This window comes from Solenopsis invicta, chromosome 1 (assembly GCF_016802725.1).
Source record: "Solenopsis invicta isolate M01_SB chromosome 1, UNIL_Sinv_3.0, whole genome shotgun sequence".
NCBI classification, from domain to species: domain Eukaryota; kingdom Metazoa; phylum Arthropoda; class Insecta; order Hymenoptera; family Formicidae; genus Solenopsis; species Solenopsis invicta.
This window is the reverse complement of record NC_052664.1, coordinates 18,147,399-18,163,164: the sequence shown is the minus strand read 5'-3', so window position 1 is coordinate 18,163,164 and position 15,766 is coordinate 18,147,399. Positions and strand designations below refer to the sequence as shown.

Below are 15,766 nucleotides of genomic sequence, written 5' to 3'. Positions count from 1 at the left end.
AATCAATTTGTTGAAACATAATTTTTAATTGATAACATAATCATTGGAAAGATTGAATTTTAATATATAGGTAATAATGATTTTTATAAGAAACATTGATTTTTAAAGTCACTTTTAATTTAATTTTTTAATTCAGTATTCGTATTTGAAATTCTTGTAATGAAAAAAAATGCTGTTCAATAAACAGCATCAGTTTAATTAGAAATATCTCGTCAATTCAATAACAGTCTTGATGAAACAAAAGATTAAAAAGTAATACAATATCAAATATAGTTGAATGCATGAAATTTAGATGAATCAACTATTTGTATTTGTGATAATCTGTGTTCGATGTTTAATTGAACCAAACTTGCATTTCGATTCATATTACAGCATTTTTTTAGTGTATATTTGAAATTTTTTAATAATTTGGATTCGAATCATAAAGATTCAAATCTTAATTGAATCATATCTGATTCGATTCAGTTCTTATTCGCAGGTAGTTCACACATCTCTAGTATTTAATATTTAGCTTAAATACATGAAATAATTTTGAACTGAAATGATGAAATTTAATCAAGTTGAAGAAGTTAGTCAATTCAACAACTTTTTTTCAGTACACATTGAGTGGCACATTATCGATCCCAATTGGTACGTACTAATACGTTAACTCATAACGTTATTTTTTTCGTTTCTCGTAATTGAATGTTGTACGCGTTTATCGTGTCTCGAGAGACGCGACTTGACATTTGTGAAACGCAATGACGATCGTTCAAATTTCAACAAAAGCTATATTTATACGACTCTTATATTCGTTTTTGTGTTGTAAATTCGACGACAGATATTTATTGTATCTTCAATACGATGCAATATAAGGATACAATAAATATCTCCATAAATCCGTCGAATTGATTCGCTTATTCGTAGAAAGGTCAGACCATCACATTGCGCCGCGCTGCGTCGCTTTCTAAGTGCAGCTTCCCTTTAATGCCACCGGTCGCTATGGCTCCGTTTTCCCTTTCGTTACATCACTGACTTACGTCTATTTTAATGCTGCAGTTTGCATCAGAATTCAGAATAGTACTTATTACTAATTTTACATTCCATGTGTTACACAGGAAACAATTGAGAAATCAGAATATAAAATGTCTTAAGATAATAATAACAATTTTATTGAAGTAAATGAGATAATCAATATTACACGTGAAAGCAAGAATATAATAGAAAATAGCTTCTCAAAAAATGAGGCATTATTAATTATTACTTTTGCAAGATCTTTCGTTTGCATTCTAAGTCTTTTTTGGCATAAGCGAAATTTTACTTTTAAATTTTTTTGTTCAAATTTCAATTTTTATTAAACAAAGATTTTACCAGTTAAGTTAAAAACCTTTTTGATAATAGAAATATTGACAAGTGATTGAGAAGAATTTTCAGTTTTTTTAAAAGCTTAGAACAGTAATAATATTTGAGTTGGGCAAAAATGGACTCGGAATACGGAGAATTAGTATAATTAATACAACAAAATAATATTAATAATGCATACACGTGTATAAAATATGGTAAAATACAAACATGTATCGCACAAAAAATTTTCGACATTTTCAATATTAAATAAATAAGAACGCGTTAGATTTCCATCTAATAGATCCAGTTGCAGATTTTATACATAAGATTCGTTCTTTCTATCTAAACTTCTTGAGCACATTTTAACTTGTCTCGGTTTTTCTACATGGAGAGTATAAGATGATAAAAAATACTAAAAACTTAGTTGACATATATAGAACATTATGTTTAATAAATTTATATATATAATTTATTAAACATATATTATATTATACAATTAGTTAATAAAATAGTTATATCAGTCATTTATGCAATTGTATTTATATTAATTAAACAATTGAACATTTATAGAATTAGCAAGTTTAACCTGTCAAAAAAAACGCGGAAAATATGCTTCAAATTTGATAACATGCTAATTTTAAAATAGGGTGTCCTCTTGTCAGTTTCTTCCTCAATTTCTCCTTTTCCTCTCCAATAGAAAGAAAAAGAAAAAAACATAACTATATATTAAGATAAAACACGTTTTTTTAGTGTTATATTTTAATCAATTGTGCACGTTTTTTTAGAATATTATTAGAATAATAGTGTAAAAAAATTGTATCGGAAAAATTCAAAAGAGAGAAAAAGGATTATAAACTATCGTGCAAATTACGTTTTTACGAAGTTCATTTTATAAAACTGAGAGTGGTGAAGCGAAGCTATTAAACGGGAGAGGCGGTTCGAGGTTGTTAATTAAACTCGGAGCGATGCATCAAGGTCGGCGAGGGTGCATCGGGGTGCATGTTGGGCGGGCCGGCTTCCTTTATAGTTGGCGGGGCTGCGCGCGCGCATCCAGTCGTTCCTGTTCCGCGGTTCCTATTCCACTCGTTCCATCCGCGAACGGCTCTTAAGATGGCGCATCGATCCCTATCGCGTGACGTCTCGTCAGCTGCGATATCTCGTGCGCGCCGCACAAGTCTCGGCGTCGCGCCGCGAGAGGATCGCCGTCGTCGTCGTCGTCACGACTCACGGAAACTCGCGTGAAAAACGGGAGAACAGGGGATAATCGGGACGTTACGCACAAGGCGCGTAATGCGCCACGACGACGCAGCGGAGTCACGCGTACCAGCTTTGGGGTGAATCCACGAAACGTGACGTGACGTCACACCCACCCGTCGCCGCCGCCGCCGGTTTTGCCCTCCTCTCGGCTCGCCTCGCCTCGCCTCTGCGGCGGAATAACGCGTTGAATGGTAAATATCGTCACGCCAATAATTGCACGCACACCATCGGCATGAGTTACTCTCACCGGATAGTGATTCGCGACGGCGAGGGTTTTGTGGCGCGTCACTTACAAATTAGACCAGGCTAGACCGTCGTGTCTCTCTCTCTCTCTCTCTCTCTCTCTCTCCCCCCCTTTCTTTCTCACTACCTTCTCTGTCTCGTTCTCTCTTTAGCTTTAGCATCGCGAACATTGACGTTGTCCAAACGTTCTTAATTATTTATTGTTTTTTCGGTCCTTTGGATATCTTGTAAGATAAAAGTTGCAATTAATGGAAAATTATGTACTTACGATAGAAACATTTTTAGGGTTTATGAAATAATTTATATCATATAATTTATAATATGCATAGTTCTATATAAAATTTTTAATACTTATATTTAATTAATATTTAGTTTAATATTGGTTTATTCCGCTAGCGAATATTACATTATCCTTTGGGGTAGTTTATTTTATTGTATTATTTTGTGCTCGCTTACGGTATTACAGACATTAACCCATTCACGGTGTACATAGAAAAAAGATATTTAAACAAATCGATTTATGTGAAACTTGATACCGTATGATTTTTGAGATCGCTGAATCCGAATATGATATTAGAATTTCAAAATTAAAATGGTAGATCAAAATTTGAAAAAGCAATTAAATTTTTGTAAAAATGAGTATTCCAAAATTGTTGAAGTCGCTAAATCAAGAATTTTGTCACTTAAAAAAAAAGATCTTACAAATACAGCCACAATTTTTAGTTGCCAAAAATTAACCAAAGTAGATAAATTATGAGCAAATATTTTGAATACGTTTAGTATTTAATTAATCTAAATAACGCAGAATTTATAGCTGAAGTGTTTGTGAAATTTAGAAAGAAAAATTTTTTGTCACTCCTATTCATGTTAAGACTAGTACTTGTTAAAATTTGACTGTATAATTGCCAATGAAACCTAAACTTTCTAGAAAGTATTAAATATTGCTGCTATAAATTCTATATGTGCTAAGCAATATTTTAGCACATACAAAAAATAGCGATAAGTCTTTATTGACACGTAGAAATCTACACATGAAAAAAAATTCTTTATGTTCAAGCAAATATATTTATTTTAACGTCGTGTTCTTGATTTAAGCAAATATTAAAAAGTATAAAATAACTTATTTTGAAACTCGGGAAATATTTTTTTAAATCAAGTAAATGATATTAAAATAAATATATTTACTTGAACATAACATTTTTTTTCAATGTACCTACATCAGCAAACCATTTTTTTGGTATTTACTAGTGGCAGATTGAACTTTGCTCCTTTTTAGGATAATCATTTTTGTAAGATTCCAATAAATTTTTCAAATTTCGAGCCGCCTTATTGAATTCGTTTTTAATTTTAAAATTCTGACATGTTTGAATTTAACAATCTTGAAAACTTGAATACTAACATCGTAACGGAAATCCAAGAAACTTACTTTTTTTCACACGCGCTGGTGGCACGAAAATCTCATTTTCACTACACTGTGAATGGATTAATAATTGTTAGTGTTGTATTGCGTTCTAAGGGAACAATTTCTTTGTCATCCTCATACATAAGTCTGAAGATGACAGTAATGGCTCGCCATGAATTTGCGTAATGCCGATAAGACGGCCTCGAATTAACGTCTCGTGATTACATTAAATGCTCTTCTCGTTTTTCTTGTAAAGAAACGTTTCAAGGCCGCTGATCGATGCCTCCAAGTTCAATGTATCATATGATACATTAAGTATTTTTACATCTTACCGATCGGCTTTTTTATTTACTGGCTTTGATATAAATGTTTAACATGTTAATTAATAATATTTTCTCGATTATTTATAAAAATCAACAAAATGCTACTAAAACGATTATAAAGATTTTATTACGCTTGAAAACTTTTAACATTTTCACAAATTTTAGTATTTTTATCAGGGCGAATAAAAATTAATTTACTTTCTTTTAAAAAGCTCTCATACGAAAGCTCTGATATGAAATAAACGAATGCGGTAAACAATGCTCGCGAAAACCACGCACCGAAGTCGTTTGCATTGTAAAACTGCAGAAATAGGACATAAAACGACAAGTGTCATTGATAACAAAAGCGCAGGTTTCATAACCCGATTATCTTGCAGTAGGCGGTTTGCATTCGTGCCGTAAAAAGCAGGAAACTCGAAATGATATTGATTACACAGTGGTCATTAGGAGCTCTACGATGTTGGATTTTTTTTCTTTTTTTCTTAAACACGCTCACGCGACCCAGCGAGGAAGATTCCATGACATATGTACAATTCGAAACTACAGACATTTATAAAATAAAGACAAATGAATACTTAAAAATATATACGAAATATTCTTTTAGAGAAATACGTGTAGGTATTTTCTTCTTGATTCTTATGTGTGATTCCATATAAAGAACTCGTAATACATAATCGAGTAAAGAAAAAAAAAATTTTTTTTTTACTCGATTATGTATTACGACTTGTGCAATATTTTTTAAATTGTATGAATAGCTTTGTAGATACACAATTATCTGCTGCAGATACTTATGCAAGCGCGGGAGGAAGAAAATCAATAATTACCTGCTCATCCTTCTTGCATGGTGCTGTACAATCGTAGTGCAGTCACAACTCTTTTCAATATGAGTTTTATGCAAGATTTTTGAATTTTTTTTTAAATAGTTCTTCAAAAGATTACGTGTAGAAAGATAAGAAAGGTATAAAATAGATGAAATAAAAATTAATGTTATCGATAATAATAATCACAATTACAATTATATGAAAGCTATTATAGTTTTATAATGTTATATAAAAGTTTATATAACTTTTACAATGTGATTTTATTATTTGATTTTGTTATAATTACATATTTAACTATTCGGTTTACTTGTATGATAATTTCCTTGTTAAAACTATTGCTTTGTATCACAATGCAAACAAAGTATTCAGATATGTATACAAAACTGTGCTAACTAGAATCGTGACGAACGAAAACTTTGAAACATACTGATAATATGTACTGATAGTTAAAAAAAAAAGTTGAATAATAAATGGAATCACTGCTTTATTTATTAGCGGAATGACAAAATCAATTCCGATTAAAATCGTTACACAAGAATAATACGAAAGGGAAAGCGCGAACGGGAAATAATAACAAAAGACGCTTATCGGTAGTTAACAACTAGATTACGGGTGATAGAGACGTTAATTCGAATTTCGTCACGCGGAATGTTTTTATTATTTCGAAAGTATTTAATTTTGTATTGATCAATACAAACAGAACGAAACGAGCTCTTTTTTGAATTACCTTTAGTTTTATAATAATTACATATTAAAGTTTTTTGATTCTATTTAGTTGTACGCAATACAACCAACTTACACATTTATATAAATGTATACAGGATGATTTTACATATGCTGAGAGAAAAGTGTTTGGTATTTACGACTATAATTGAATGGTAAAATAATTTATAGTTACACGTTCCATTTTTATAATTATTACTGCTATAACAGTAATAATTAATAATAATAACCTTGTTTTTTTTATGAAAAAATTGTACCATAAATTACGATAATTTAAAATATTAATATGCATAATAAAATATAAAAATACGGACGGTAAAAATAAAATAAACATTTTTCTGAGAATGCTTGTTATAATGACTATAACTATTTTTTAAGTATTTATTTCTTGTTTATATAGTAATAATAAATAATAGCTACAATTTGCATGATTAAAACAACTATAAGTATATTAGTTGGCAAAAATGATAGTAAAATTATTATAATTGCTATTATTTTTTTTTCTCAGTGTAACGTCAGAATCATTAATAACTAAAAAAATAAATCTTTTATGAAAAAATGTTTCAAGTAAAAGTTTATACAGTCTGATGAGGGATAAATGGTAAAATTTTAATTTTCTGAAAACTATTTTTTTAAGGTTAAACTTTATTTTTTAAATAAAATTATCTTTTTTACATAATATTATTTTTCTAATTATTACGCATACAAAATTATTATATCAAGAAATAAATATATTTTGTATTTTATTTTGATATAATGTATAAAATATCTCAAAATATTCATTTTGGCAGCTACATCTTAATACTTTTTTATATAAAATAATGAAACAAATCAATTGTAAATAAAACATACTATTATTTTTCAAAGAAGATATCTGATTGCATATTGTAAATTTACATAAATTTTTTGAAAAGCAACTATGTTTTCTTTAAATAATTTCTCTAATTGATTCATCTCAATATTCTATTTATGCAAAAAAGTATTAAGGCATAATCAAAATGTGAGTAGTTCATGAGATATTTTATATCGTGTATCGAAATATCCCACAATAAAGTAAGAGGTATCTCGTAAACTATTATACATTGGCCTTCTACATCTTAATACTTATATATATAAAATAATTAAAGAAATTGTGTAAAAATATATAAATTAAAAAATGAAAATGGATTTACGTATCTTGAAAAATCGTTTTTTTTTTTAAATTGCTTTTTATTATTTCTCTCATTTTAGACCATACAATTTTTATTTGAAACATTTTTTTTGCAAAGGGCTTATTTTGTTAATTATTCGCAATTCTTACGTGAATTATCCTGTATATGCATATATCATACAAATTACTCGCAGTTTGGATGCAGACGCGTCAATGACAATCGGTTCGTGCAGCGTGCAGTCATTCATTCCCTTTCTTTCTCTATTTCTCTCATTCCCCACGCGGATCGTCATACAATCGCGAAAGCGCGTCAGCATGAAAGACTATTTACGACAGCTCTTGGTGTCGGAACCGGTCCACGGACCCCGCGTATACCCTGGAGGAGGAAACTGCGGCTCGCGAAGAGAGGACGCCGACGCCGGACGTCGTGGAGCCGGAGGAGACCGGCCGCGATCACGACGATCCGCAGGAGGATGATCCTTATGAATACGATGACGACATCAGGCCGCCAGCGACTTCTGGCGAGCACTGCGACACCGATGACGACGACGAGTGCCTGTCTCTGTTCGAGGCGGCGAGTTATCTCGTCTCGGGTCCCTCGGTGCCGACAACGAAAGTCAGTGCACCTTGCTGGGGATGCAAGGGTTGCGCCGTCGAGGGCTTACCGTTGTTCCTCCTCGGCTCGCCGTCGGAGGCATCCTGCGCGTGCACCTCCTGTCAGTAACCCCCCTTTTGTTGTCCCCGTTTTGTTGATCGATGTGTCGTTTGCGTTCGCACTGCGTCAAAATTACGATGCTAGATTATCCTTCGTTACGTCTGTATTACACGTTATGATGTCGAATAAAGAAGCTTATTAAAATTAATTTGTATAAATAATCAGAATTATTCGGTAATCGGCTTTTCCTCTTAATTTACGTTTAGTCGCTATTTTTTTGATTTCTATCACCTTCTGCAATTCTTGCATAATTAAATTAAAGTGCAGAGGTTCGTACATTATATGCAATTTTTTTTTTTTTTGCAGAAACGCAGACATATAGAATTCATGTCATATATTATTTTCAAACCGGTAGAGATCTTTCCTTCGGCCAATCAATCCTTCATGTTTGTTAACCGATTTACGAACACGCTGCAAAATTACGTAACTGTAGACTTTCTCTTGTCACTGTGGATGACACCTTTGTATTCTGGTCACTTTGATTGACGCGACGCGACGTTATGAGAGATATACTTTCGTAACCCTCCAAGTGACACACAGAACATGCAGAGCTACATTTTGCGTATTAGTTCGTAACATTTAACGGACCAATATTTATTTGGCGCAGTGTGGACTTTTCTCAGTGGCATCCTCGTCATTCTGTCTCTTCGACATGCACACTATTTCTTTGCATTTTTGTTTTTCGTTTTAAACGTCGTCTCGTCGTTCTTCGCTTTGGGCTGCACTCACCTGATCATTCGCTTTTGAGAACATTTTGAGAACATTAGGTCCAACAGGGACAGCTTGATCGAAACTACACTGCTTAGATAGTACAGTGCACGCATATTAGATAAGAAATATTGTATGCTGACAATAAATAATGATTTGTCTCGATAATTAGATTTAGATAAGATATAACAAAGCTACGCGATGAACGCATCTTTTCTGCTAATATCGTTGCGTATTTTGTTTTTATACGTCTATTTTTATTAGTTTGGCACATCCGCTTTTTGTTATCACGTGGAAATATCTTCTTGCCGCCGATTTAGCTTAAAAATACGCTTGTAAAATTTATTTTATAATGACAGTATCATCATAAAAATAACGATAACAATTAATCTTTAAAGACGACACTATCAGTATCTTGAAAAATTAGAAAAGTTTATATTTTTTACGTCAACGTGATACTGTATTTTTCCTATGAAAGAAAAGTATTAGATAATAAATGAAAATTTCTGGAAATGGTCAATTTTCTTTTTACATGATGTAGGAATGAATTAACACATGCAGGATGCTATTCGCGTGCTTCTTCATGATTTTCCGGCATGGAAAGGTTTATCTGCATACCGATCGACAAGTATGCGTCGCCCATTTGCGAAAAGAAAAAATAGAGTCAAGACCGGTTTTAAAGTCCCGTGCGAAATAACCAGCGTCATATCGGCATAAATTCCAATCCGGTGTTCAGTATCTTCGATAAATAATGATAAAATGTTTGTTATTATCTGAATTTGCACGATTAAAATAAACGGGTTTTAATCAAGATAATGCATCTTATTTTTAATATTATGTTTGATGAATGACCAACATACATGTTTGATTAATTAATTTCCTGCTTCATCAGTACGTTGAGAAAAAAATTTTTTTTTAAGTGACAAAAAAAATTCTTAAAACCATATGTTTTAATGCAAATATTTGATCTATTTAAGCAAAAATGTTTACTTTTAAGTAAGTAGACTTATTATCTTGAGTATATATAACTTTGTATTTTTACATTTTTTACATTTAAATAAACTAATAATATTACTAAACTTAAATTATTTTCTTAGATTTAAAAATCTGATTATCTTGAATATATGAAAATAGTGTAACAGTAAATATTTTCTACAACTGCAGGAGAAAATTATTTAATTAAAAATTCTTTATTTACATAAATATTTCAATTAAGACATTTTTAACTCGACTGCAAGTATAAGAACTCATCGAATAATTTTTTTTTAATTGTTTTAAAATTTGTGTTAAGATATTTTCTTTCTCAAAATAAATATAGTAAATTATCCAAGAGACGTAGATTATTATACTGTATCGATTAATTTACTTTGCGATAAATGCATAGCAAAACACAACAAGCTTTCAATAAAATTGTAAAACAAAATATACGTTAAGTTATAGAGGGTGTCCTAGAACTGGTGATACAAACGGGAAGGGGTCTACATGAAAAAAAAAAATCGAAAATTTCGAATACCATTTTTTATACATGATGCTTTTTCCCACAGAAAAACAAACAAAAATACAGAAATACACTCTGTATTTTCGATCAAACTTAGCGAAATAATGGTTGCGTTCAACCGTATCTGTCATGAAGGATAAAATTCCACAGCCTTCTGGCAGTGAGTTAGAGCGACATTTTAACTGCACGGTCTGTGGTTTCTAACCATATTGTTTCACATGAAGCGAATTATAAAAGCTATCGAAAACACGCTACAAATTGTATTTTATTTTGCAATAAAAATATTACGAGGTCGCAAACGATTTCATAAATTTTCTCGGTCTCACCTTCTGCGGAACTAGTTCGCCATCAAAAGAATGTAAAGAAGTACGAAGGAAACACTTAAGAAGGAATATCAAAGCTTAAATAAAATGTGTATTTCTGAATTGTATAGTCTAAAATTTACATTAATTTGTATTTTAAAATATTCTATAATAAAATCTTCACTTAACATCTTTAGGAAGATTAACAAATTAATGTTATAATGTTTAAACTCTTAAAAAAAGTACAAATAGGAGTTTTTATTTTTTATTTTTTTTATTTTTTTACAAATAGAATTACGATAACGACCTTCTCGGTGTATTTGATCATCCTTTTATCATCTCGCTTCGATTGGCAGGGAAATCTTTCGCCTCGCATGTCGAGGAATCCGCGATACTTTCTGCAAATTCGCTCATCGATCATCGCGGTCAATTGGCCATGAAGGTGTCTGTTAACGTAATTCGTTCATGAAGACACCGCGTCGCCATGAACGACGACGACGAAGAGTACGTTCGAAATGCAGTGGTGGGCATCGAAGCGCCTCTCTTTAGAACTGAAAGTGGCCCATTACGTTCGTTTAGTCTCGCTTCTTCAGTATTGTTATGGTATAAACAGGCGTCCCTTCAATAGAAAAAAAATGATCGCTCGTAAACCGTTTACGTGATGAAGACACCCGTGAAGCATCTGCCTCCTCGAAGCACATAATTTATTCCGCTATGTCGTCTTATTTCACTTTTACAAACGGACATTTAATATTTTGACAAAATTCCGATAGAGTATTCCTTTAAAAAAATAAAAATAAACACCTGTGCTTGTATATATTTTACCCTTTTATTGATACGAAATAAAGTTATTTTATGATGTTACCACCGGAACCTAGGGTAGTTAGACCCCAACTATACGAATCAGCGACAGACTCAAATTCTATCTCTAAACGCAATACTTTATGTATTTGAGTTAAATACATAAATATTTGAACTGAAGAAATTTAATCAAGTTGTAAAATTTAGTCAATTTAACAACTATTTTTTCAGTGTACGTAAGTTTTGATGTTTTTTTTTTCCTTGACGCTTAATCTGATGCAATTTTCCTGACCTTTTAAAACTTTACCCTTTGGCGTGTCTTTAAACCTTCTACAATTAATTTTCACATAATGCAAAGATAAAGCCATGAACTGCTCAGAATTATCAGCTATTTAGATATAGAATTCCACAGAATTTAACTAACTTAAAAATATGAAGAGCTGATCGAAGTGCCAAGTAATAAAACATATGCGCAAAGTCTATTTCTTTTCGCGAAGATCGCGAAGCGGATCCCTTTCGAGATTTCCGAGTGCTCTCGGGTACTCGCTTTCCGCAAATCCCTCATTCTGAATCCGGCATTACCAATCGAATTGGTAATTTATCACGACTTAATCTGTCCCGCATCCGTTTTCCCGGATACCATAGACTTGTGACACTTGTGACACTTTGATTGGCGTTTTGGAAAGACGACCTTGGACGTGAACGCGTCTGCGCCTTCTAACGGCCGGCCGGCTGGTCCGGCTTGCGGGATGCGCCATAGCCGATCGATAGAAGGGATGCAGGAGACTCTTTCGTGCAACGCGAGCATCTCATTTCGTCTCCACGCTTTCGCGTACCTCCCTCGTTCGCGTGTCACGTTTTCTCGGCGCTCTCATTAAAGAGCGTCATCCTCCGATCGCGAAGACACGCGATCGTGTGTCCCCTCGCCATTTTCGCCCGCGATTTTCCAGGACACTCTGTCTCGAGCGCGCGGAACGAGCGATCAGTTCTGCTGGATAATCGCTGCATCAGTATCTGTTGCTCGACTTCGTTTCCCATTGCTTTCTCGATGAAAACTCAATGAGTAGAGTAATGTTACGAGAGGAGACTTGGCCCAGTTGAGCTAGAGGAGCCGCAAGTGAAACATCGTGAAAATGTCGAGTGCGTTCAAATCGTCCAAAATTAGAATTTTTTGGGGGAATTTATCATAAGGATGAAGAACGCAACGAGGCTGTTTATGAAGACCAACATTTTCCATGAAGTGGACCCGGCCAAGTTTTGAAGGTTTAAACAACCTCCCACGTTGCTCTTTAGAAACGATGCTCGCGCGTACTTTTAGTGCACTCACGTTACAAGAGCGCGATTGTTCCGAATGCATGAAATACGCGCCAGAATCCTTTAACCTGATGACCTCAGGTAAATAGAATTACATCACTTTATCGCGGGCAAATTTTAATAAAATTACATTTCCATTCTGCACCAATATTGTTCTGCATGATATAATTTACGTAATTTTATTTGTTATGTTCCGACAATTTTTGTTATTAAAAAAAAATTTTGGAGTTGTAATCCGTTACACGGAAAAAACGATCTTGCTGAATCGTCTAAAAATTTAGCTGGATACTGATCTGAAAATAATTCTGTTGGGCCTCAATCAAAACAACTGTGTAGGATGCTCAAACTAGTTGCTTGAATGTCAAAACAATTTGCAGCCTTACTCATCATGCTTTTTCTTGAATATCTTATATAATTTTGAATCCAACAAAATAAATTTTATTTCTGTATGCAGATAAGTTTTTAGACAATTCTAGCAAAACTGTTCTTTTCTTGTGTAACGAACTACAACTCCGTATTTTTTTAAATAAAAAATTGTCGAAAATAACAAATACAGTTATGTAAATTATATTTTGTAGAATTTGGTGCTGAACGGAATTGAAATTTTAAGAAATATTTAAAAATAGTATTGTTACCGCACAATAAAAACTGGCACACGTACTCGGGAAAATAGAAAAAAAATAAAGGCAGAATCCAGCATGAATGAAAATGGTTATTGATAGTATTAGATATTTGTATCAATAAAAGTTAGAATTTTTATTTATAAATATTGTGTAACACCATAATATTAAAATATACATCTAATTGTAACAGTATACATATATTTTTGACCAAGTGAAATTAAACGACAAATTTATCAAAGGATGTATAAATATTCGGAATTTGCGTCTTACTTGCTTGAAATAAAATAACTCGCGTTTTAGATCGTTGCAAAGGAGGGTTATAAATAGTAGAAGATCGATTATATGAAAATAAAATACGAGACAGTAATACCTGCGTGAAGATCTAATGTCTTTTTGATCAATTTGCTTCCGAAAGGCACGAAAACTCCCACTTATGATAACATATCCAATTTTAAAGCAATAAAATTAGAACCGATATAATTATGAAGAGCTTAACTATCGATATTGTGAGTAAAGAAAAATATTTACTCGACTTGGCGCATCATCTATCATCACGATTGAAAAATTTTGCGTGTCAATCACATCAGTTCACAACAGTATCGAACTTGTTGAAATTTTGCAATGGTTTTAATTACCGTTGCAATCAATGTCATCGAATGGATTGTGCGCGAAATATCGTTTCAACGAAAGAAACGTGATACCGTATCTTATACATTGATTGTGTGTGCTCTCAAGTAGAGAATTACATTGCACATGCAATATGATCGATTCCATCTAGCTTATATTTGAACAATGTGGAATTAATATTAAGAATTGAATAAAATTGTTACATATTTATGTAACACAATAACGTTATAAAAATGATTCAGAAATGCATGAGAATAAAAACAAAGATAAAATGAAAGTGGATTATTATATTAGAATAATCCTACACATTGCGAGTCAGTAGACTACAAGATAAAGGGTGTTTCACAATGTGTGGACATAATTTCAAAAATGAATCCTGGAAAATAGTTTACTGTCATAATTAAACATTTATTCTTTCTGACTTTTTTTCCGAGTTGCAGCGTTTTCACACGTCTTCACGCGTCTTTGCGTGTTACCAACTATTTAGACAGAAATGTGTGAAAACTTTATGCTAACTCTATTTGTAACGAGAATTAATGAAACCTGGAAAATGTTTGTAACTTGGAAATAAGGTCAGATATAATAAATGTTTATATGAATTTTTTCATTATTTTCGTATTCAAAATTCATTTCTGAAGTTACGACCACATGTTATAAAACGCTCTATATATGTTACAACTTCTCCTGCATTGATAATATTAAACACATATTCTGTAATATTTTTTCGTACAAGAAGATAAAAAGTAAAAGCCTATGAAAGTATTGCTTGTATTGTTTTTCAGGGCTTAAATGCAATAATCCGGCCTCTCTGCACACACATGCTCTATTCTTCATATTTTTGTTTTTTTAATTACATACATTTCATGTCACCAGTTTAATAACGAACTGTCACTCTGTTACAGTCTTATGTAGCAACCGGGTGAGCCAAATGACCAAGACCTATAATGACATAGAGGCAGTTACAAGGCTTCTGGAGGAGGTAAGTCCAAGCAGGCAGTAAGAGAGCTAGTAGAAACCACGTCCGTGCCATGCATATCATATCGTAAAAATTTTACGAGTCGTAAATGTCCATCTAAAAGTATTAACGAAACAAATCGATAAAACGTAAAGAACCGATAAGTAGTGATTATTTAAATGACTCGTAAAGAGTTAAATAATTGGCACTCGCGAAGAACATATGGGACTTCTATTAGATTATTAGAACTTTATTCAATTGTTTCTATTTTGTCACTCATACTCGTAAATCATCCTCAAGTTTTAACAATTTAAAGACAGCACTATTAGAAATTCTTTTTAGATAATATTATCTTTCTAAAAGCATTGAAAATGTGTTGTTTTTTTGCAAGGAATACTATTAAAGCTAATTTGACAATAGATATGCATTATAGTAGAGGCCTTTAATTATTAATAATAACGAAAGATAAACTGTTATATTTTTCTTTGACAGAAAGAAAAAGACTTGGAGCTGACAGCGCGCATTGGCAAGGAACTGTTAGCACATAATCAAAAGCTCGAGACCACAGTGAACGCGTTAGAAACTGAGCTTAAGGAAGCGAACGAGAAGATTACCCAGTTGAACCATGAAGTGTTGAAGAAGACCGAGTTGATACAGATACTAACGAATGATGTCGACGAATCTAGCTCGGAGGCCGGAACTCCCACCGGTCTGCGCGGTATTAATCTGGAGATGTTGCAGAGAAAGGTTACCTCTCTGGAAGACGAGAATAAGCAGCTCCGCGGTGAGTTCGCAAAACTGGTGCACGATACCGACAATTCCGAAGAACAGGAGGCACAACTTGTAAAGGATATTGCAGCGCAATTAGGTATCCTATTTTTATTTTTATACATATACAAATGTATTATTACTTGTCTTCTACATTTTTTATATCTAATATCGAATATTACAATTTATATCAATATGAGATTATATAAACAT

At 32.7% G+C, this 15,766-nt stretch overlaps 1 protein-coding gene across 6 annotated transcripts in view; it reads left to right on the top strand.

The window, feature by feature from the left end:
- Nucleotides 1-15,766, top strand: part of LOC105201195 (trafficking kinesin-binding protein milt) — a 63,089-nt gene that overhangs the window by 40,664 nt on the left and 6,659 nt on the right. For 4 of the 6 annotated variants that reach the window (XM_026132913.2, XM_039449149.1, XM_026132914.2 and 1 more), the window contains 2 exons: nucleotides 14,733-14,809; nucleotides 15,278-15,653. In XM_026132913.2, coding sequence (XP_025988698.1) covers nucleotides 14,733-14,809; nucleotides 15,278-15,653 — 453 coding nt within the window. Of the gene's footprint in view, nucleotides 1-11,964; nucleotides 12,662-14,732; nucleotides 14,810-15,277; nucleotides 15,654-15,766 lie in introns of those variants that run through there. The other 2 variants (XM_011169132.3, XM_026132915.2) reach the window with 2 other exon arrangements.